Source organism: Mytilus trossulus, chromosome 13, assembly GCF_036588685.1.
Source record: "Mytilus trossulus isolate FHL-02 chromosome 13, PNRI_Mtr1.1.1.hap1, whole genome shotgun sequence".
NCBI lineage: Eukaryota > Metazoa > Mollusca > Bivalvia > Mytilida > Mytilidae > Mytilus > Mytilus trossulus.
In genome coordinates this window covers 39,983,453-40,009,043 of record NC_086385.1, presented here as the reverse complement: position 1 = coordinate 40,009,043, position 25,591 = coordinate 39,983,453, and the positions used below count along the sequence as shown (strand labels likewise).

Sequence of the window (25,591 nt, the reverse complement as noted above, 5' to 3'; positions counted from 1 at the left end):
TTTGGACGATCAATGCATTTGAATGGGGACATGTGGTTGGAACACCCCCCCCCCCCCCCCCCTTTTATCCTGGGTTGAGAACCCCCCTTTTTAAAATGGCTAGATCCGCCTCTGTACCTTAACCAACAGACTTATTATTCTGAGTCCGATCCCACAGTCTTATATCTAGTTAAAAACGAAGTGTTGCATTGTTTGTGCTAATATGTTTTGTTTGTGTTTAGGTTTTAGAATTTTATTGTGGTTAGTCTCTAGTTCTTAGCTACTGTAGGCAGTCTGTTGATTATGGAATTAACCTTTCTAACATTCTTACATTCAAACCTTTTCATAATTATACGTTTCAATTATAAAATCGTTTACACAGACATTTGACAGTTCTTGGGTTTTTAAAGATATCGTGAAAATTGGCTGCTATCTAAATTGGCTGTCAGCTTGAGTCTGGTGATTTTAATTGGACATTGTTTTTTTTTTATTTACTTGAAAAAAATGTTTATATTTGTTCTAATTGTGGTCTTTAATTTATTTGTACTTATAAAGGTACAATCTGTGGACAATTATGACAAATGAGGTTACATTTGTTCACATTATGTTTTCCCGATTCGTGCGTCCGGTCTTCAAGTATCAGGCGGTTAAGACCAGGTTTAGGGTAGTTTGTTGGCATAAAAGTTGGACACTTTTTATATATGTTCATTATGAAGTGAACAGTTTAAGGTATATGTCAAATTAGGGATCGGGCTACGATTTCACAGGTCCTAGTGCATGGAAATGTTTTTTGTTGAAGGTCTTCGTTTTGTTATCTTGTAGCGGATTTAACATTTAGAAAGCAAAAGGCACGGATTTCTTATCTGATTTGCAAATTACGAATTCTCAGACCAGCTTGCAGTTTCTTATTATAATTCTTTACTGTAAAATAATATATGTACTAAAACAGAAGATGTGTTGTGATTGTCAATGAGACGTCTCTTTACAAGAGACGAAATTGAACAGAAACTAATAACTATAGGTCATGCGCCGTACGGTATTCAACAATGAACAAAGCCCACACCACATAGTCAGTAATAAAAAGCCCCGAAATGACAAATGTAAAACAAATATGTAACACAGCAACAAACGACAACCACTGAATAACAGGTTCCTGATTTGGAACAGGCACATACGTTTACGGAATGTAGCGGGGTTAAACATGTTAGCGGGAACCCACCCTCCACCTAACATGGGACAGTGGTGTAACAGTACAACATACGAACAAACTATACAAATCAGTTGAAAAAGGCTTAACTCATCAGATCGATACGAAAAAGAAATACATCTAAAAAAAAAACCAGAGTGAACGTGGCCGGGTACATGTACATCCCAACAACGAAACGACACTAAGTAATTTTCTCTCCATTGAAACATCAAATAAAGAGAGAGGGCTCATCCGTCTATACCGATCTTCATTTAACAGTTGAAATCACTAGTGCAGTTTCCCGCTATTAGATTTCCAAATTTTACTGGCACAATCATTTCAGCAGCTATTGATTTGGAAGAAGCAAGTGTTAAATCCCTCCAATTAATTTACCATGTGAGGTATGAGTTTATCTCATTGTTGAAAGCCGCACTTCGGCATAGAGATGATACCTCCTACTAATATTGTCTCTTTATAATAGTGATCTAATTGGTAAGCATACCACATCGTCGTACTTGTGTAGTATGTATAGTTATGGTGTTAAGGTGGCTCACCCCAATAGTGACCCCCGGTAGATTTTTTTTATTTTCACTTATTCTGTAGATTTTTTTATGCTGAATCCAAAAATGCAAAGAAAAAAGGGGGTCACCAGGCTCGTTTTCCCCTCAAATTGAAGCGAAATGTGCGATTTTGACCCTATTTCCAAATATGTCCACCCTATCAACAACAACAGTTACATCAAATTCAAAGACTTTTAAAACCAAGTCCGTATGATTTTTATGTGAAAAAACATTAGAATTTGAAATGTAAACCTTTCCCTTTGTTGTTTTTGACTTAAAAATCCTTTTATTTTCAGATTTATGTCTAATTTATGCATTTTCTAATTTTAGTTTAAGGCAAAAAATATTGATTTAATCGATTTTCCGTAAAATTTTCCCGGTAGATTTTTTTTTAAAAACAGATATGTCAAAGCTATGAACTTTTTGAGCATTTTGAGGTAAAAAAAAATGGGGGTCACCAGGCTTTTAAAAAAGTTGCGAGCTTTTGTTTAACCCCTCTACCCCATAAGGTCTGATTTCAATGCACTCCATTAATTACTTAATTATGAATTCTTTATTGATGACTTTAATAAAATATTGTTTGTAATTATATCAATAAACGATGGCTGAATATAAATGTGGTTATCGTATGACTGTTTGTTATCAAAAAGCGAAATTTTGATTATTTTGGTGAAATACGGTAATTTTGTCTGGCGCGAGTTGCTTCCCTGTAATTTAGCGCCATTATCGGACCAGAGGAATTTCAAGGTCGCCATTACCGATCGGCATACTAAATTGATGAATACGACCATGTACATGCATAACAGACATTGTGGCGTATATACAACGACGAAGGTAGAGTTATTACATAAGAAAACATAGATTTAGATATATTAGGCAGCCAAATGTTATCAGTATCACGAAAAATACAAACTTGGGGGTTGTCTCAAAATACTCGCTACTGTTCAAAATCACTGCGTCTGAAACCTTGCACGGCCTCAATTTCTGTTCCATGTTTAATCGTTATAGCTCGTATATTATTTTTGTGTTTATTTTAGTATTTTTACCCTTTACTGACAAGGTGTAAACATGTCTGGCCAGTTTTGAAAAGTCCGTGTGCAAACGCCCGAAGAGGAGGGGATGACATCTACTATGAAGTATAATTTTTACGCTACCGTTAGTGTCAATGAATTAAGTCTTTTCTAATAATCATTTGTAATATCTAATTTCGTAGCCAAGTTAGGGTCAACTGTATGTGGGGTATCCCATTACTAGCCTTTTTGTGCTAATGCGGCGTAAAGCAACCAACAATCAATCAATCATTACTTCCCTCGGACAGTTTCTACTCCCTAGCCCCAACTACATTTCCCTTCCTTTTTACCCTAAAAATTTCTCCTCTTACTTCAATACTTCCATCTCCTTGCTCCAAGACAAAATCAAAATGACAAAATGTATTTCCAAAATAACCCTTTTCTCTGAATCTGATCCCTCATTCCCTCATTCCCCCGTCTCCTAACCCCTGTCCACCCCCTTAATATTAATGTCCTCAAGGGGTTTGATTGACCTGTTTGTTTACTTGAGAATACGACATAATTGGCCTAATTTGTAAATGATAACCCCTACAGTAGGAGGCAATACATCTGATTGAAGGATTCTTCTTGATCAATCACTTTTAGTTTACCATTACCCCCCCTAAACCCTAACCCTACCACCCCCCCCCCCACCCCCCCCAATTCTGTTTGGTATACAAAAATTTCAAAAGGTCTAGTAATAGTAGTATCAGGGTTAAACATGTGTACAGAGTGTGGCCATAAGTATTTGTCACTTTATATTTTTATTGTATATTGTATATAAAACTACTTTTAAAAAAAAAATATTTTGGGGTCATTTTGGATTGATTTTAAGCAACCTGGTACCAATAGAAGCAGTGTTGTCACAGGTTTATTTTTTGGTTCTATTTTTTTGTGTGTCTCATTTTCATTATTTCTGTATAGAAATTCGCTATATATTCAACCAAATTAACTTATAAAAAAATGTTTTATGTGTTCTCAAGGAAAAACAAAAACACATGAAAACGAACCTAATATTATCATATAAACACATATCAATTAAGACCATTCTACTTCTTTTAAGGCTCAAAGATAAAAATCCAACCATACATTTGTAAATGCCCTCAAAATAATTTTTTGAAGAAATGTGTTTTTATATGAAATATATTATATATACATGTAGCAAAAAAATGCAGGTGACACATACTTTTGGCCAGGTACATGTACTGTATTTTGAGTTGAAAAAATCATTATTGTTTTGTGAATAGTATTTTTTAATAAATACAAAATTTGTGTATCCTATTTTCCAAACAGGGTACAAAAAGCCGCAGCATATTTTTTTCATGAGGACTGAGCTGCAATGCATTTTCAAAATTGAAGGCAGCCGAACAGCAAGAAGTCTTTATTTAACCTACAGAAACATTTTCACTATTTACACTTGTTGTGTATGTAATTATATTTTGTTTGCTCATTATTGATCACCACAAATTCTTAATTATTTTAACACCATAGCGGCAGGGGCATTTAGTTTTACCCTTGCATTGTCGGTCTTATCAAACTTACATGTATCAAACGTCCAAAATTTTGTTTCTGTTCTCTAACTTCAGTTTTCCTCTACCAATGTCATTAAACTAATACACAATTAATGCATATATGTTTGTTACCAACAAACATGCATGAAGTTTGAATTTTTGGTGGGGTAGCTTTTACTTTTCTAGAGTTATGCCCCTTTACAAATTGAAAAATTGCTAAATTTTTGTTCCTTTCTTTAACACAAGAATGCTCAATCTAAATGTTCTGAAACTTATATGCAATGCTTACTACAACAAAACTCAGATCAAGTACAAATTTGAGTGATGTCACTCTTTTCATTCTTTATATGCAAGCGGCTGCTCATCTGTTTTCCCCATTTTGAATTAGTCTACATCTATATACTTTTGAATGTCAATAATTATTGATTTTCTGACAGAATTACTCTGATATTTAATTTCAGGTTGCAAGTTCATTTGTACATGTACATGCAAATGGAAGGAGTGATCTTGGAATATTCAACTTTACTTGGAAACTATTGGCAAAGTACTGACAGAATTTTATGAGAAGCCAGTATCATGTAGTCTTGCAAACCGGAAACTATGTGCTGAAACTTTAGAACAACATTCCACAATGTACATGTATATGCAATATGTGTTGCCACAGTCCACTTGAGGAGCTTAGATCAACTATAAATTGGAACTACATGTATATGCTTTAGTGCTGTCAAAATCCTTTAAAAAAATCCAATCAAAAGGACCTACTTCACCTAACTGTCCCAATGAGGAATACAGATCATATATATACAATGTATTGAGTCTTATAAAAAAAAACAGTGAAGGAGAATAAAAATAATGAAATAATAGAGCTGATCAGCTAATGATTGTACATGTACATGATGTATAAATGGCAACAATACTTAGATGTATACTAGTACATTGAAATTAACAATATTAATAAATGTTTTATAAATTTGATCTCATAGACATTTGAGGAATAAAATCAATAACTTTTCCAAAAAATTGATTTAGTTGAGACTTTTTTTTTACGCCTGTTTTCAGTACGTATTAAGGTATACCATTGACTGTCCGTCGTCAACATGTTGGACATATACTCACAAATTATAAATACTAAAAGGAGATAAACTATTTGTGTGCAATAATTTACAATTCTGTCAATTGTCATTGACCACATAATCATTTGTATGGTTCATTGGTCAACAGTTTGTCCTCTTTTAATATGCTATATTGTGTAATCAATAGGTCATCTTGATGTATATTTGGTGTATGAAATGATTATTAAATGTATAATAACAAATTAAAACATCAAATAAGAGGATGTGATATGATTGTAAATGAGACATAAGAGACCAAATAACACAGAAATAATTATACATGTAGGTCACCATTAGGACTTCAACAATGAGTTAAATCTATTCTGCATAGTTGGTTTTAAAGGCCTTGAAATGATAAATGAACAATTTAAACAATTAAAATGAGAAAACTAATGGGTGATTTTATGTCCAAACAATGAACGAAAATTAAATATGTCTGTCTTGCAGGGTTTATCTGAACTTAACTTCATTTCATGGCTTTGTCTGTTTCTTGAATTCTAAATATGTTTCAAAATATTTGGTTGATGGGATGATTGTTAAAGAGTCCGACATATGGTGCGGGCTCATTGGTTGATTATATTGAAAATAACTGAAGCCAGTCCCGCTTTGGCAGTCAGTCCCCACATTGTCACTGGAGATATAAAATAACTAAGAAAAAAAAATTGAACCATAATTTCCTGTAGATATGCACATCTACATAGTATGTCCTTATTATCTAAAAAGATTACATGAAATTCTGTTGGGCGGTTTGAGAAGAGTTGTGATGACAAGATACAAGACTGACTGACGGACGGGTCAAAAACATTATACCCTGTGCAACTTCGTTGTTTCATCATTGTTTGTAAGGCAACTCTTCACCAAAGACGAATTTACATAGAAGATAACAATTATGTCCCCGTACAATTGCCAAAAACCTATACCTGTATACCACATAGTCAAACAAATAAAAGTCCCAAAAATTACTTTTTTTATATATTGCAAATAATGAAAATTTAATTTGTGCATACTGAATGGTCACTGGCAATTATTTCAAGCATAATACGGATGAGAACTCAACATACAGACAAGTATCAATTATGAAAGTTATGCAAAGTAAGAGGTGCTAGATAAATGGACTGCCATAAGAAAATAAATGGACAATTATCATGATTATGCTTGGTGCATTTATGATCATGTGTAGGCAAAATTCCCCCTTTTGACCATACGAGGCTTCGTATGTATACATCCAGCTGTATGAACATTCTGACTAAGCAAGGGATTATCTGTCAGATTAGTCATATTTCTATGTAAACCATACGAAATGAAAAACAGCAGATGTGGTATGATTGTCAATGAAACAACTATCCACCAAAGTTCAAATTTGAAATTCAATGTTATAAATAAAAAACATCATCTCCTTTTATCATCACCCATAGATCGATGATTAGTTATACATTTCTTTGCCACGGTAAGATCAAATCAGTGTTCACAAATAAAATTGTCATTCACATTTTTTGCCGCAATGTCATCACTCCACTATATTTTTTTTAATCAAGAGCTTTCCTTAATAGCTTACCTTTTAAAAAAGGATGTCAAAAATTAAGATAGAAGCCAAAGTTTGCCAACATCACCGGCTAATATAGCGTTCCTGTGTACTGGGCGGAGTTTCAAAATTACCATCCAAACTTTTCCCGAGCCTAGTAGTAATATAGATTTTTTTATATATATAAAGTCTTTAGTAGTGTTTGTGACTGCCCAACATGCTGCGGGTGTTCCTAGCAAAATCTCGACATGGTGAAACAAAAAAAATTGCGGTCCTCCGCAAAGCATGCAGTATTGAGGAATTATATCATAGGTCGGAATACTAGGCCAGTCCCGATTACTTTTGACAGTGGGGGATCCGGGGGTTAGAACCTCCCTTTTTTGAACGATCAATGCTTTTGAATGGGGAAATATAGTTAGAACACCCCCCTTTTTGTCCTGGATTGGGCCCGATTGATCAATTTTCATCTTCACGAAAAGGCGGAAAACAGCAAATTATTGAAGTGTCGTTTTATTTCTGCAGGAAAACAAATAATCATTTTAGTGAAATAAGTTGCTGGATCCATTAGTCTATTATAATAAAAGAGGGACGAAAGATACCAACGGGAAAGTCAAACTCATAAATCTAAAACAAATAATAACACTTGCTTTGATTCAATTATTAAAGTTTTAAAGCTGATGTTTCTTTTTTTTTAAATTTGAACTCGGTTGACATATTGATAGATACTACAGAAAATTGCAAATCAACAAAATAACAATCAGCAAAATAAGTAATAGAAAAAATCATAAAAGTAGAAAACATTGGCCCCGAGGTCTTAGATTATAGGACTTAGTCTAATGTTCAGGAACTCATGGAATTGTGATACGAGAAAATTTATCAGAAGATTTTCGTGCTAATTTTTTGATAAGGTAAACAAATCTTTAAATGAAAATGTTAGGTGTGCCTGTCAAGTATTAAGTCTGTTAGAAAATTGGCATGTTCAAATTTGTTTAGGGGAAAATAAAAACTGAATATTTAACTACCGATCACTACCCAATCAAAATTTTTTGCAGTGTAAAAATATATCGCATAATCGGGAATAAACTCCTAAAAATACTTGGAAATAAAGAGATTTATGACAGAAACAACCGCCAAACGGATAGCTTGAAAATGAACCCGACCCGATGCCTTTACAGCATACTATACGGGTTTTACCTGTCAGTTTTGAAAGCTGTACGATGCCATGCAGTTGTTTACATCGCTATCATTTGTTTACAGTTAATCATTGCGTCATTAGCAAAACATTTTTCAAAAATAAATCTCCAAGACATCATTTAATTCAACCGGTATTTAAGAGAATTCAAAATATGGTACGAACCGGGACCCAAGGGGCGACCGTGTACGGATGAGAATTCGTTTTTGGAGCGAAGCGGCACCGTCGACGTCATACATGTGACTTTGTCCGTATATATATATTCTTTTTTTTTCAAATGTTATGCTTAAATCATGTATATTTCTCTCCTTTAAGACTTTTATGCGAAAAAATGAAGAAAGCACTCTGAATTTCTGACCGTTCGTATTTTCTGTTTTGAAGAACGTTTTGTACACTTGTTTACATCGTCAAGGGTGCTTTCATACACGCCCGCGTTCCAATGTCGTCAAAGCTATTTTTGAGAAGACCCCTGAAAGCGACCGTTTCCAAGGGACTCGTTGTAAGAAACATGCGTTAAAATATGCGCATTGTTAAAGGGCCGAGCCACCTTAAGTGGTTGTCTTTTAACCTTTTTGTAAATTCTTTGTGTCTTACAAGTACATGTTTGATATATCATGTTTAAAGCCAGTCTGATATATGTATCTATGCATTGAAATTGATATAATCCATATCCAACTAAGTTAGACATCACGTGACTTTTGTGACGTATAAAAGCCGCCATTTTGTATTATATTTCCCCATACAAAATGCATATATGCTTAAATAAAGTTTAATTTTCTCTTAAACCTGATTCGTTTTCTAATTTTGCAAATCAAGCCTTGATATTCCAACATATTTCTTTCAAACAATGTTGGTCTTAACAGTTTAATTTTTGATTTAATTCGGTCAAATCGGAATCGTAAAACATGCACTTTTTCTCGTCATTTCTCCGTTGACTCAATGCTAAATTACCGATATACATGTCTACTTTTATAACAAATAAAGAAATTCTGTTAAATAAAACACAAACTTTGCAAATCGATTAAGTATATTTAAACATATAGCTGGCGAAGAATAGTACTTAAAACAGTTTAATTTCAGGGCAAATTCGGTCAAACATCGAGTTAAAAAAGGGAATTTTCCGAGATTTTTCAAAATGGCGGCTGATGTATCCTATGAAAATGTTGCATCACATCAATGATTTCTATAGTAAGACTTTCCTAGATTATAACTAATTTTTTATAAAGAAATTCTGATGATACTGTTATTTTCCTTTAGTGATATTTCAATATCCTTGATTTCAAAATTTCTTATTAAAAAAAAAATATGTGTGACACGGGAACATTTATTTTGACAGATATTCATCTAGGAGATACTGTTACCAGAAAATAGTTTCAATATCTATAATAAAAAATATTCTCTTCGTTTTTAAAGGTGTATCCAAGTATTCTGTATATTTTATCTTTCTTTAGAACTTTATTTATACATTTCTTTTAAAACAAAAACATAAAAAAAAATCATCCTAAGAGAAAAAAAATAATGTCCAATTATAATAGATAAATATTCTATACCTTCAAAATTTGATTCGTTGACCGAACAGGTGAAATCTAACTTGGATTATAATGTTACATCATAATATATTGTCAGGTAGACGTGCAAACCAAAAGCAACCAGGTGACATTCAACATCCTGTCAGTGTGTATACATGTTTTACCAGAGTTTAAATTTTGTGATATACAAATGTTTTCATAAATGTACAAATCTTCCCGTGTCAAATCAGAAGAAGTATGGTTCATAATAAACTTCAGGAAAATATGAATATTATGAAAATTTCTTTAAAAATATATTTATTGCTTAGAAGGCATTCAAATATTTATATGTTTCTATAATTATTTCAAAGAAATATTCTGATTCAAATTTTAATTTAAATGAATTTCGATCATTGAATATGATTTTATTATTTATTTATTTTTAATTCAATATTTAAAGCTTAATCCAGGCAATGCATCGATATAAAGTTTAAATTGCGTAAAAAAAAAGTTATTGTATACATTCCAACAGAGACGTATAATACGATTGGTCTGGTTTTAACAATATTGTATACCCGATAATATCTATCGACAGAGTTATCGGTCCTGAATAGGACTGATATAGTTGGGTATGTTGGAGTTAACAGCTCAAAAGCCGAAAAAAATATTAACTCGAACTATTAGACCGTTGGTTTTCTCGTTTGAAAGGTTTTACACTAGTAATTTTGGGGCCCTTTATAGCTTGTTGTTCGGTGTGAGCCAAGGCTCCGTGTTGAAGGCCGTACATTGACCTATAATGGCTTACTTTTATAAATTGTTATTTGGATGGAGAGTTGTCTCATTGGCACTCACTCCACATCTTCCTATATCTATCTACGGAATTATGCTAACTGAACATATGTGTTGCACATGTCAACCTTCCATGAACCTAGCTCTGCTAATAAGATAAGGAACATCAACGGCTTGTTGTTTCTCTTTAATACAACTATGAACACATCATTTCGATGGAATTTGTAATAATGCATCGTTTAATATCAAATGGCAATCGGTGCGATACTATAAGCAAGTGTTTTCAACATTTGTATTAAGATTTTAGCAACTACTTGCGTACCAATAACCTACTAAAGAAATGTTTTCTAGGTGGTAAGAACGGTTAGAAATCGTTCCTGTGGGAAGTTTTTGGTTAGCGAAAAGTCACTAAAATATTAATCCAAATGTTGAAAACACATGCTTATAGTATAGCACCAATTGACAGTTATGAAAAAAATTAAGTAAAAACAAATACACACTTGTACTAAAAAATCTCGACCAAATGATGAAGAGTAAGAGAGCCGAGATAATAAAGGAATAAACAAACTCATAAGTCGAAAATGAATTGAAAATGGCTTTGAAAAACGAAAGATCCACGAAATAAAATTACTTATATACAAAACTCTAAAACCCAAACAAAATAAAATTGAGAATGGAAATGGGGAATGTGTCAAAGAGACAACCCGCCCATAGAACAGACAAGGCTTCACACAATAGGAACAACACAAAAACTGGAGTCATCTCGGTGCAGATTCTGTTTCACATATCACAAATCATGACAGTTACCATGTTGCTCATGTTTAAGTGGTAGTCGATTTCATGCCAGGATCACCCTACTACTGTATATCGTGAAATCTGAAATAATTTCGACGCAAGACGCATCTTTAGTATTGATGTGTATTTTTATTTTTTAAACTTATAATTATGTACAATTTTCTAGTAATCATAAATAGAAAGACTTTGTGTGCTGACTAATATAAACTCAAAACGTATTTGACGCTTTAAGTCTGATGGAAAAAACAAATAAAAACAACAAACTTATTTCTCGGTACACAGTAGTATGGGTGTCCATGGCGAATAAAAAGAATAACATTTAAAATTTGTATGAAATTATAAGTCTCTTCATTTAATGGAAAATTGATATTAAATATAAACGATTTTAAGTGACTTTGTAGTAAAAACTTCCTTCTTCTTCTATTTACATCTGGTTGATCATACGCATGGACACCCAAACTAAGCGACACCTACAACGATAAAGAATCAATGTCAGTAAGACTGCTTCGTTGAAAGCGTCAAAGTCTTGTGATAAAAAAACACACGCTTATTTGAAGCAATTCAGGATTAAAATCTACAACTGACTGTTTCCGTATCTTCTTCTTAATTTCTTTCAATGATGAGGATGAAAATTGAAATTACAAACATATCTTTTAAGAAACTATATTTAAGCATGCTAACTTTATGACTACTTTATGATATCCATAAAAGCAAACTTTAGCATTTAATATAATATTGTGATTCTGTATTTCTATTAAATTCATGTAAAATATTCAGCGCATGGTTTTGCAATCAAACTGTTACCATTTTGCTATGTTTAGAAGACATAATGCATCTTATTATGACAATTGTTCCTTATGCAGGTGCACATTAACGATACATACTGCACAACATAAAAAAGAAAACCCAAACAACATACAAAAAAAACGTTTTAACTGAAAAAAAACTCTTTTTATTTACAAATTAGTGGAAGTCATAGGTAATTTTATTATAATAAATCTCAAATTGGTTTTGACTTTCTATTTGCTCACCTTGTGAAACCAAAACAGATTATGTGTAGTTATTGAGTACAATGTTATTACTGTAAATTCAGAAATTATTGCGTTCATTTATTATTGCGATTTTGTCAAGACTTAAATGCAATTTTATTTTTTACGATTTTAAAAAAAATCCTGTTTTAATTTTTTACGATTTTGTGAAAAATCCTGTTTAATTCATATGAAATATTTCAAAATGCGAATTTAAAATATTGCTTTACGCATTTTTCGCAATAATAAAAAACCTCGCAATAGTTTCTGAATTTACAGTATTTCAAAATACTCCAAAATATAGGCACAGGGGACCGTCTCCTAGATATTTTTTCCAGTCCCACTGGTAGAAATGGACAAAATCTGAATGAGCTGAAGTTAGAACGTCGGAATGTCAAGACAAATAATGTGGAATATTTTATAGAAATGAATTAAAGCTTTTGTCAGACAGACCCCGCAATCCTATTTTTACAACACACCAAACACTGAATGGTGGACATAACAATACGAACATTAGCGATGAACAAACGTAACACAGCACTAAATGCAAAACGGTTAATTAAACATTTATATTAAAACAAATCGTATTATAACACAAAGACATAAAATTAAATAACGACGTAACGAACACAAGTTATTCAAACAAAATGTAATACTAGTAAACGGTGTAGTATGTCTACTGTTTTAATTTACAGTTTTGGTTTTATCTATTTTTGTTGCTATAATAATTATCAAAATTTTCTTATTTAATGTTTTCTTTTAGATATTGAATCTCTTACATTCTTTTGAATAGAATATAGCTTTATCAAAAATGATTTAATATATTTTTTTATCAAAATAATTTAGATCATGTAAATTGAAGAAAAGACTCCAAGCTAGCCTTGCGTTCCGAAATTAGCTAATGCCGGTACACGCACTCTGATCGGAGCTACGCTTCTAAATAAACCAAAGCCATCCGATGGTGGCGTTCTCACAAACGACGTTGTCATTGAGTCATCGATGACGCGTCGACCTGGTTGTCCTTTGCGAAGATCCCTTGGCGGCAGCAGCATATTGCGTGTTCGTGCAACTTTTTGCCATCGCGCGACACGATTACCTGCTGTGTTTGACGTTTGTTCATCACGTGTTGTTCTTAAAGTGTTCATCGAGTTGAAGGACGTTCCGCCATTACTTCCGGACAAAGATCCAATATTATTAGAAGCCACTCCTGCAGATATAGGTTGCACAAACGAGTCCCCAGCTACATTAATTGGTGGTGGAGGGGGCATGCCTGATGTGGCCATTGCTGCTAGGGCCAGATTGTTGTTTTCAGTCATACCATCTACTATATTCTCAACTACGTCTGCTGCTGCGTCCATTCCTTCTGCGGCTGCATCTGCAATACCACCCATGGCATCCTTCATTCCGTCAACTGCATCATTGACACCACCGGTCATAGCATCAGCTGTGTCATCTAATGTATCTTTCATTCCGTCTATTGCGTCTCCAGTTGCATCAACTCTATCGTCTGCTGCGTCTTTCATGACATCAATTCTATCCTCCATTGCATCTCTAATATCCCCCATACCGTCAGCCATATTATCACCTATATTTTCAAAGCCTTCTCTCATTTTTTCTCCCATCTCGCCAACATTTTCCATCATTTCACCTCCTGCCTCAGGCATGTCAATAGCAGGCATTTCTAAACTATCCCTTCCATCAAGTCCATCATTGCCATCGATATCCCAACTATCGACACCATCGCCGTCTCTGTCGCTTTTTCTTCCTTTTTTCGAGCCTTTTTTCGAGCCTTTTTTACCTCGTCGTCGACTCTTTCTATCAGAATCTTTGCTATCTTTACTGCTATCACTATCAGAATCTTTGCTATCATCACTTTTATCGTCACTGCTATCATCTTTTGACGAGTCACTGCTATCGTCGCTGTCATCTTTTGATGAGTCACTACTAGAATCGTCGGAATCACTTCTTTTTCCGCTAGACTCGTCACTGTCTTCGTCAAATTCGGAATCAAACATGTCTTCATTTATTTCAAATTCATAATCTGAAATTAAAACATATTACATAAATCAAAATGTATATATTAGAGGCAACACAAGTTTATCGATTTTCAGATCTCAGAAATTGATGAAAACGATATAAAGACTATTGTCATCTTAGTCGTAAAAAATGCACATGAACTGTAAGTTATCACATTTTCAGTGCTCTTTTGGATCATTGATTTCCAACGTTAAGATTTAGAAATTGAGAAATCGTAATGTTGCATATACCACTGCTAAACAAATGTTTTTTTTTAATGTGCCTAAAATATACAAAAAACTGAATATGAAGGATTGGCAAGCACTGTATTGTTCTGTGTTCTTTAGAGGGGACTTAGCATGATATTTTATGAATATTAAGTTGCTGACACGAAGTTCCATCTTCGTAGCTTTGTAAGATTATTTTTTTGTTTTGCTGTTTAATTTTGAAATGCCCAGACCCCAATATAAAAAAACTGGAAGATTTCATACAAATTACTGCAGATCAAATTTTGTATAAGTGTGATGAAGGTTAAAGGGTATTTGCAGTATAACATTTGGTACTTTATCTCCAATTCTTAAATTATTTATCTGCCTCTTGTTACAGTGTTAACTGTCTAGAGTTTTAATAAAGTTCTAAGTTCTAATTTCTTAAATCAATGACCGTGTTTCAAAATTTCAAACACCTTTAGAGGCTCCTCATGCTCGGTCATGTATTTCTGTATGGTTTTATATATTTTTTTTATCATTGTTACACATTGTTAGCTTCCAGAATGTTAATTTTGCGCATAATGGGTCCCATGATATTGAAAATAATATATTAATTGGTAAAATCGTGTGGGCCTTGCTTAATCATAATATGTATGCCTAGACCTCCCACAAAACAATCATAAGTGTTTGTTTACATGTAAAGAATTGTTTATTTACATGTAAATAATTAGGCATGTTCTCTTGTTAATTGTATTGTTCGTGTAAAAAAAGTATTTTTGTAGGTAGCAAACATTTCCGTGTTACTAAGTGAATACAAAATTTATCTCTTTCCACATTAAGAATACAAAGTGTCAAAAATATACCAAAGTACCATGTTAACCAAGTCAAAACAACAATCAACATATATGGAGAACGACAAATGTGTGATGATGACAAACACACACCAAGGGTAGGTGTACATGTTATAAACGGTTTAATACGTCCGACAATGTAGGAAATTTTAAGTTGCTTATGACAGCGAAAAAGGAAACGTTATGTTCCTGGCATATTTTTAAAAATCTTTTTCCAATATTCCATACGAGTTATTTAACACCACAGTGTTACAATGGCCTGGGTGTCAATAATATAATAATTTCATGAAAGAAACAAATCATTAGTTTAATCGATTACCTAGTTCTAATTTTGTTTTGTATTTTATTTAAAAACTAATTTTTTTAGCTTCAATGGATATCTCATCAACATTATTATGTTTTTTGTTTACTTCATAAGTTGTTTTTTTTTTTTTTTTTTTTTTTTTTAAAGTTATTGACTTTTAATTTCCTGGTTTTTTTTTAATATCGCCATAAAAAAAAAAAAAATCAATCTATTTCCTTCAGTCAAGGACATGTTTCTATAAATACTTAAAGATGAATTAAAAAAGAAAGAAAAAAGTAATTAGCATACACAAACGTTAGGACTGGAAATTCATCTTTTTAAGAATTTGTATATGATTTGCATATATACACATACTTGAATATGATTGGTTATTTATAAAAAAATTTAATTAGTATAAAATTCGAAAGATTATGTGGCTGAAATATATTTGTAACAATGCGTTTAATCGTTTATTACCTACTTAACTGTAGAATTTTTTTTATTTTCAATTACCGTGTGCAATAAAAACAAATAGTATAGATACGCAAATATGTTTCCTTTAATTTGTTGACACATCTAAATGGATTGCGTATTTCGTGAGAAAAGAACAAGATAAATACATTTGACCGTTTATTCGTTTCTACTTATGGTCATAGTAAAACAGTCAATAATCACCGATGACATGACATATATTGATACTAGATAGATCTAATTATGCAACTATAATTACTTGTTTTAATGTTGATTACAAAGGTATGTCCATACCTGTCTAAACTAGTTATGACCGGAAATAATGAAATTAAAAAACGACAAATATTCTAATAATGACAAATACATGTATTTGGTAGACATGCATCTTTTTCGCAGAAGATATATTGAAGATTAATATCTTTTTTTCACGTATTGGTCAATACATATTTGAATAGCCATCAGAGGACACGAAACTTATGCATGAAAAAATAATTGTCGCAGGGAGCAACCTCCAATGAAGATTTGTTACTATTTTTATTACGTCAAAACAAAGGAATTTTACTTGAACTTGAACTTAATAAATACAAAATATACAAATATAATATAAGTTAGCGGACTTGTTCATCGAAATTCAAATGATCTCAATGTAAGCTACGTAAATTTTGAGTTGTTTTATAATGTAAAGAAAATACAAATTTTTTACATTCGATAATTTGATGTAGAGTTTATTTTTGTTATATTTTGTTTTAAAATTTTATTCCAAATTGGTAGGACCAGTTTTAATTAAAAAGTAAAATCACAAAAATACTGAACTTAGAGGAAAATCAATTCGGAAAGTCCATAATCACATGGCAAAATCAAATAACAAAACGCATCAAAAACGAATGGACAAGAACTGTCATATTCCTGACTTGGAACAGTTATTTTCAAATGTAGAAAATGGTGGATTAAACCTGGTTCTATAGCGCTAAAAACCCGTCTCACTTTAATAACAGTCTCATCAAATTCCGTTATATTTACATTGATGCGTTAAATAAACAGACACAATAAATAAAATAGTCAAAATATGGGTACATCAGTCATCATCGTATAACAATTTTAAAAGGAACAATTTAACAGAACACAAAAACATCTACTATCTACGAACTCATTCATTGATTTAATTTTCTATACATCTTTGTATTCATTATGCATAACAACCTTAAAATCAATGCGTCAGATATCTCTAAAATATGTTAGTACTCAAACAAATCATGCTGTTTAAAACAAATCCGGTATGACATTGATGGCACTATAACTACGTTACAACGAAAATCATTATACATACAATGTCATTACATTGTAACGATGTTATTAGTTGGTTGTGTCAAATTTAACACTTCTAAACCAGGCTGTTATTTCAACTTTGAATTATATAATTATGGAATACATACAATGTCATTACATTGTAACGAAGTTATTATGGTTGTGTCAAATTTAACACTTTAAAAACAGGCTGTTATTTCAACTTTGAATTATATATAATTATGGAATTCGCAAAATCCTTTGTGCTCAAAATTTGAAAAAAAAATTCCACGTTTATAATGTATGTGAAAGTTTTGTGCGGCCCACAATACTTTTTAATAAAAAGTGTTATGCACCGCTCAAAACATGAAAATACAGAATAAACATTGAATTTATTAAAATGTCATGCACAAGAAATTATGCGAATGTCATAATTAAAATTAATTCCAACTTGAAATAATAGCCTGTTACTTTTTACTGATTTATTTGATAATATCAAAAACAGACCACTAATAAATATTTGACAAACAGGGCAAAAGATCTAAATAAATCATTTTTGATCCTTGTACTTGAATATTAGGTCCAACCGATCACATTTTTAGAGTTATTAATACCTTTTGCGGGACGACAGATTTGTAATGTCTATTTTAGTATTTGTTTTATTACTTCGACATTATTGAACTTATCGCAGGTTGACCATTGAAAATGTGACAAAGACGATGTGTTTCGTTTTCAGACGACCCAATATTTAAGAACTTTTTTCAATATTATAATACCTGTATTTACAAATCAAGTTAAAGAAATAAAGAGTTTGATACCTAATAGCGATTATAAAGATTCTGTGAATATGTAAATAAAAGAGGGGTCGAAAGATACCAGAAGGACAGTCAAACGTATAGATAGAAAATAAACTGACAACGCCATGACTCAAAGTGTAACTTCATGTCTTACATGTTCATATATATTGAGGGAAACTCCCAAAATACTTGATGTCAAGAATAAAATTATCAATACGTCCCTTTTGGTGATTGGTATATATGTGTGCGCTAAATTATGAAAAGATCAAAAACGATGGGTTCAAATGATTAAAGATATGATAAAAAAAATTAAAATCACAAAAATACTGAAAACGGAAAGTTCCTACTCAAATGGCAAAACCAAATGATAAAATATATCAAACGAATGGACAACTACTGTCATATTCCATACTAGGTACAGACAATTTATATAAATTGTATTTAACAATTGTACTGTCATACTAATTATTATGAAATAATATTAAAATATTTAATAATCTTTGAAAGAAAACATGCTTGGCGTTTGATATCTCATAGATAAATGTATAGTTTATTTGGTTGATATGGAAAGTTGGTCATGAAATTGTACTCTGGTCTTCGTTTCTCCTTTTTATTAAGATGTTGTATTATTTTATATTATATTATATTATACACTCCCACTAAAACCATGCGTCATTAATTAGTAATAGTTGTAGTCGCTTATACCGAACATATTTTGTAAAGATTCTAGAATGGCAGTGATCTCTACATTGCAATGAAACTCCTATAACAATTGACAGGTTTATATCAATGTCATTACATTATAACGATGTTATTACTTCGTTATATCAGTTATAACACTTTTTATTGTTTATTTGATATACAAAGCTATACTGATAGATTATCGTTGGTCATCTCAACGGGATTGATTTTCCCGCTTGAGCCGGTTCAGCGAAAGTGAGAAAGGAAACCGAATTGCGATAACCATGGATAAACTGTTTAATTTTTGCTAATGACGAAGTTGTTAATTTCATTGACAACAGCACGTGAGCACTTGGTTTCTAGCGATCATATTTAAAATCACTCTACTGTGATGAGATATAAAATTATGAGTCAGTAAGATTTAGAAAAAAATAGTATTATAGTGATAATATGATTTATCAATAATACCATCGATAAGAATTTAAGTTTTATCATTTTGAGTTAGGTATAAGAATGGGTATATAAACCATTGTCAATGTGACAAATAAATGTGTCAGAGTCCAAATGATATTAATGTGAACAATTGCAGGTCATCGTATGACCTTAAAGAAATGGTATTTATGTTCATTAGTTTGATGTACTGACAGCACGTAATTCCATAGGTTTTATTAGTAATAAGAATGTTCGTGAGAATATATACCGTTCTTATATTGACACCAATTAAACAATATGTACATTGGAAACAATCAAATGAATAGCAAACAGTTTAATATTTGTATAATTCAAACCATGACATGGTATTGGTGTTTCTATAAGCACGAATATCAAAATAAAACCCGAGGAATCAAAATAAAACGTTTCACGATTTTAAAGACTTGCTTTTAATAAAAGAAAACAAGTGACCACATCGATCCGATTTATTATTTGTATACTTGATAGATCAATTCAGGTTATTTATTTTATTAAAAACTTGTTTTCATTGCATGAAATAAATATTTCTAAAATATCAAGTTTGCTGCATTCAATGTTTAGAATAATAACCTGGATATTACAAAGTCTCCTTTAAAATATACAAGTTGGCCTTTTCTTATGTAGAAAATGTGTTGTCCAAAAATAAATACGACTTCATATAACGTAACGGATCAAAATATCAAATAAATATCATTTATACTTTTCAAGATATGAAAACAGTGCAAATTTCTTCTCATCAATCCTCTTCAAATGTGTAAAAAAATAAAATAATAAAAAATACTGAACACCGAGGAAAATTCATAACAGAAAGTCCCTTATCAAATGGCAAAATCAAAAGATAAAACACATCGACCGAATGGACAACGGCTGTCATATTCCTGACAGGCATTTTCTTTTGTGGAGTGAGCTTCTTGTTTGGATAGTTATAGGTGTACACATAACTTAAAATTGGTCTTTTGTATCCCATAGATCTTAAGCTTGTATATTTTTATAGATTGTATAGAAAGGTAACAAATGAATAAAAAAATATTGCTCCCCGTTCTTGCACAAATGAATGATCAACAGCAATGTTGCCTTATTTCAGGTAACATTAATGCGGACTTATTGCGAGTGACATCGATGTAGACGTATTGTGGGCGATGCGTTCACAGCAGAAGACGCTTTTTCGACACACACAATTTATCTCCGCTTGTAGTTTGTTACTCTATTAACTGTTCTTTTTGTTGCATCTTAAAATAATATTCAAAATTCATTAACGAGATTGAAAACCGGTAAATTTCTGTTGCCTCTTACAACGCAACAAAGGAGAACTTTGAAAATTACTGTTTGAGATGCCATTTAAAAAATAGAACAAAAACTGTAATTTAAAAAAAAAGAACGTTTCGATTTACAACATATAAAAGGCATAATGTTATAATAAATGTGCTCAAAGTAAACGAAAGACAGGATACACTGTGGTCAAAATTAAGACTCACAAACAACACCTCACATCACACAACATAAAACTCAACAATGGTCACCATGAACCTAAATTATAATTAAGAGTGAATTCAGTGGACTCTGCACAGAGAATGTAACATGAAGTGTTCCTATTTAAAAAAATATTTATCAGTTATAGACCAGGATAATCGTTATGATATTGCGGATAAGGAAATAGTGTCCTACTCCGAAATATACACATAAATATTCGACATCGGTGCATCTGAATTGTCTAACCCTTAAACATGACAGAATGTGAGAGTTTGATGTGTAGTCTTTTACCCTTATTAAAGTGAAAGTTTGGTATGTATTTTCTTACCCTTAAGAATGGGAAAGTTTGAAGTATGTTGTTCGTAGAAACTACCCGAGCACTCAAGCTGCTTGGATAAATATACATGAAGTATTGTACAATGTATCATAATTAGTTATCAAAGGCACCAGGATTATAATTTAGTACGCCAGACGCGCGTTTCGTCTACATAAGACTCATCAGTGACGCTCATATCAAAATATTTATAAAGCAAAACAATTACAAAGTTGAAGAGCATTGAGGATCCAAAATTCCAAAAAGTTGGGCCAAATACGTCTAAGGAAATATATGTCTGGAATAAGAAAATCCTTAGTGTTTCCAAAAATTTAAACTTCTGTTAACAGGAAATTTATAAAAAAAAAAAAACTTACTGTCGTCGACAACATCTTGGTCAGTCACCCAAACATCATTGTTGAATTCAAAAAAGTCCAATTTCTCGTCATCTGAAATTAATGCAATAGAATGAGTCAATTGCTTTTAAAATGATAAAACGTGTGGTTCAGTAAATCAAGACATACATATTTGCTTATACTCAATGGTAGACGACTCTATGTAAAGATTGGGTTACTTTTTAGATGGTACTTTAAATACAATAATGGTCTTAAATTTGTAAAGAATGCAGTGTTTAACGAAGTGAGAATATTTTTTGTTTATCTAATATGTGCATTACATCAAAATTAGCGTATTTTTGGTGGTGCTCGAATCCAAATATTTTTATAATCCCAGACTAAATACCAACTTTGAAGTGTTAATCTAACCGAAAGGCAGCAAGTATATACAAACACGAGCAAAACATCAGAGCTTTGAATGATAGAGATATGTGTTTGTCTTTGTAAATTATTAACCTTCCTGTTTGTCTTTTTTTTTGGTATAGTCATTTTGGCGTGGATCGGTATTTGTACATCCGGCCATGGTGTTGGTGTGCTACGGTAATTTGTCTTCTTTTCATTTTATATTTGTGCTTGTGTTCTTATGCCATTTTGTACGTTTTATGGTGATTATGATTATAACACAATGTTGGCTGCAGTTCCTTTATTTTTTCTCGACATTTTTACCTATTATATCTGTTTGTTTTAATTACTGTTTCCCGTTAGAATTTTCACTGGATTCCGGTATTTTTGCTACTTAACTTTTTCCTTAATTCAAAATGATTTCCAATCCTTTAAATTATAATAGCACATATAAACATAACTTACCATCTAAATCTGCAGCTTTGAACGCTCTTACCACGTGCTGTTTTCTAGGATTATGTCCCAAAGCTCGTGCAAACTCGAAAAGATTAACAACGCCATCGTTATCAATATCGAAAAACTTCATTTTACTTGGTAAAGGTGTCATGTGCATTTGATTTGTCTGAAATAGGTAAAGAAAAATTAGTTTTTGTCATTTGTGCTTTATATAACTTGATACTAGTATATGAAAATAAAGCAATGTTTTAATTCAATAATCAATGTGTATGAAAATATAATTATGAATAGGCAGAGAACAATACAAGATGTTTTTCCAGTGTGCGGCATTGGCACGTACAATTTGAAAGAAAAGTTGCCATCTGAAGATGATATCAAATACATTTTTAAGTAAAATAAATTTAAAAATAAATATTATTAAACCTTGTTATCTTGATGCCGCTATTAAACATACATTATGAATTAGTTGAGATAGTGTGAAGTTCATTTTGCTTCTAAACGTGTAGTTACCATTTTGTCCCTCCAAAAAGAATTATGCGATAGAAGCAATTCGTTGCAGCAAAACACTTTTGATTGCAAAATACAAAACAGGTTTAATTGTGTCGTATCATTCAGCTGTAAACTTGGTTCTTACGATAGGCATCAGAAACACGTTAATAGTGTTTCATTAGAAAAGTTATTTGAGGAGCATGTATAGCCGTTTGAATTGATGAAACCACTTAAATTAATCAAATTTTAATTAGAAACATATTATTAAATACAAACCGAGCTGGTTGCTCTTTTTGATCTTCGTTTTCTAATTCTTGAAGTGCAAACATTTTGGCAAACAAATCCACACTTGTAATCAGAACTTAATGAATTCGGATCCTTTTTACACATTCTAGGACATACGTCCCTGCATTGTCCTTTTAAGACATCACGAAGCGAAAACTGCATATGCCATGCCGATGATAGTTCATAGTATAAAGAAATGGATAAAATCCAAAGAAGAAAACTCCTCATTTTGTGTGTATAAAATTTGTAGAATGCTTGTCTCGTCCAGTTACTATCACAAATAAACACCAAATATATCGTTCAACGCATTTTATGAATATTAGAATTTGTGGTATCTCATTTGCATAGATGACAGTTAGCCAATCAACACATTATGTTTTATATTGTAATTATATTTTTACTACCATTACGAACAAAATGCTATATTTTTCATGACCACTTGTCATGTACCATGCGTATAACACACTAAACACAAAAAAGTAATTAACAAAATACTATTCGTGGATATTTGGGAGATATTCGTGTTAAATGTGATATTTTTATAATCACCCCCTTGTTCAATATATTGAAGTTTTTGTCGTCATATCTGTGGTGCACTCCGTTTATTGCATATTGCATTTGGCAATTGTCACACACTTTGTGGTACATAATTGTTTAACCGAAAGCTGTCAACAAATATACAACTTACAAGTATTTGTGCACGATTTTCTGTAGATCTCATGAAAATACCGTGTTTGTTTTTCGACTATTAGTAAGAAAATCTTAATACAAAATTGAATCCACTTCAATCGGGAAAAAAGTTCTTGAAAAGGCAGCCACTCGTTTTAAACGAAATATATTATAAATTTTATAGGTAATTTATAATGAAAATTCAAGTAAATGTGCAAATGTTCTGTCGGCTGTTTATTTAGGGCACTGCATATATAAAAATAAAAGATTTATACATTCATGAGATGCTTATTTAAACTTGCATATTAAGAGCTAGGCTGGGACGGATAGAATTCGACATTATACAAAAGAATATCAATCATCTTTGTTAACCTATTTCGGGTTAGAAAAAAATTCATGCATAGTCTGTAATTGATTAAAATTGAGTTAGTGTGAACACCCTACAAAACAGACCCAAATCTATCTTTTACTGCGGATTTGTATGTTATAGGTGCCACATTTGGAGCAGGATTTGCTTACCCATTTCAGTGAGGATTCTACTTTGTAGATGTTATCTCCCCATTACGCCAGTTTATTTTCATAATCGTAGAAATGAAAGCCATTGTAGGGATGACGCGCTGCCAATTTTGCTCTTGAAACACGATAAATGTATCCAAAAAGCACCATTACGAGTTGTATGTTAAAAGACAAATGTATCTACTAGCTAATGAGTATTAGTTAATGATCTTGTCTGCATTGATTCAACTTAAAACTATTGTCTGATCGTTTGTCAGGTGGAATTTTCGAAAATTCTTAAACATTTAAAAAAATTCTAATTAAATCTTTCGTGGAAGGGCAGATTAAATTGTGTGTCAGTGGTTGGAGATTATAAACCCTAGTGATCACACACAAAAAAACAAATATTTTCCCGAAGATATGCATTTTCAGCATCCAATTTAAAAGTCTGTCGTCTACTTTAAGTAAAAAAATAGCTATTCGAACACCTTCTCTGTTTTTGTGATTCATTAGATAGGTATTTCACTTGACCCATATATTTAATCTTTTAGTACTGTGATATTTTTTATGTTATAAAGTCAACCTGTAGCTTTGATACATAAAAATGACAGAATCTGAAGCGAGATGATATATCAAATACTCTTGCTTTGTACGTTTTAAGGACAAAATATAAACCTCAAACACGCCCTAACATAAAAATGTGCACTCGATTTTCTCTTTTCGATACAATTGCTACCCATTTTGGGGAATTTTTTCTTGAGTCTTGAAAATCACTGAACTCTTGACTCTTGAAAATCACTGAACTAATAGATTGATATGTTCTCCGTCCGTGGTATATTTTTTTTTCAAATCGGTGGTTATGCATTTTCTACATCCAACTTGATAGGCACCATGTCGTCGACTTGATATCTAATTGTTCTGCATTACTATGTAATAGATAAATTGAAAACTTATGCAAATGGTGTTTTTAAAATAAAACATTTCGTAATTGAGAAGAAAATTGTCGTTTTATTTGGTTCTATTAAGTTTCAAAATGTGTGTTACTATAGTAAACATTAATGCATGTATCGCCTTCTCTAACAAAGAGCTTCGATTCTTTTGTTCTATTTCAACTGGGTTTCCGCTTGTTTTAAAAGGGAGTTTTTGATGGGGTTCGTGTTTCTTAATCTTTAATTTTAAATCATGTGGTTTTTTTCTTTTTTAATCATGGCGTCTTCAGCTCATTTTCGAATTAAGAGTGTGAATGTCCCGCTGGAATCTTTCTCTTCTCTTTTGCAAATGAATATGTTGTATTCTTAATTTCCTGGGTAACCATTTGATTCAGAATGGAAGTAAAAATAATAGTGTGTCTTTATTGTACATTATCAACAAAAAAAAGAAGAT

General features: G+C 31.9%; 1 protein-coding gene across 3 annotated transcripts; it reads right to left on the bottom strand.

Annotated features, from left to right (window-relative positions):
- Positions 1-11,384: 11,384 nt before the first annotated feature.
- Positions 11,385-23,351, bottom strand: LOC134694751 (dentin sialophosphoprotein-like). 3 transcript variants are annotated; one of them, XM_063555803.1, is made up of 5 exons: positions 23,036-23,350; positions 22,280-22,436; positions 21,455-21,526; positions 13,328-14,272; positions 11,385-11,673 (listed from the first exon to the last, which is right to left on the bottom strand). In XM_063555803.1, exons 1-5 carry the CDS (start codon positions 23,270-23,272, stop codon positions 11,663-11,665), a joined length of 1,422 nt encoding a protein of 473 aa, XP_063411873.1. In that variant the 5' UTR covers positions 23,273-23,350; the 3' UTR covers positions 11,385-11,662. The 3 variants fall into 3 exon arrangements, with proteins under 3 accessions (XP_063411873.1, XP_063411874.1, XP_063411872.1); XM_063555804.1 differs by having other exon boundaries at positions 11,389-11,673; positions 13,550-14,272; positions 23,036-23,349; XM_063555802.1 differs by lacking the exon at positions 11,385-11,673 and having other exon boundaries at positions 11,680-14,272; positions 23,036-23,351.
- Between the last annotated feature and the right edge of the window lie 2,240 nt (positions 23,352-25,591).

Coding starts and splice junctions, on each gene's coding strand:
- LOC134694751 (XM_063555802.1), bottom strand. CDS start 23,272: ATGAGGAGTTTTCTTCTTTGGATTTTATCCATTTCTTTATACTATGAA. Junction 22,437..23,035: donor CAAAAAGAGCAACCAGCTCG/GTTTGTATTTAA, acceptor TACCTATTTCAG/ACAAATCAAATGCACATGAC. Junction 21,527..22,279: donor CAAAGCTGCAGATTTAGATG/GTAAGTTATGTT, acceptor CATTAATTTCAG/ATGACGAGAAATTGGACTTT.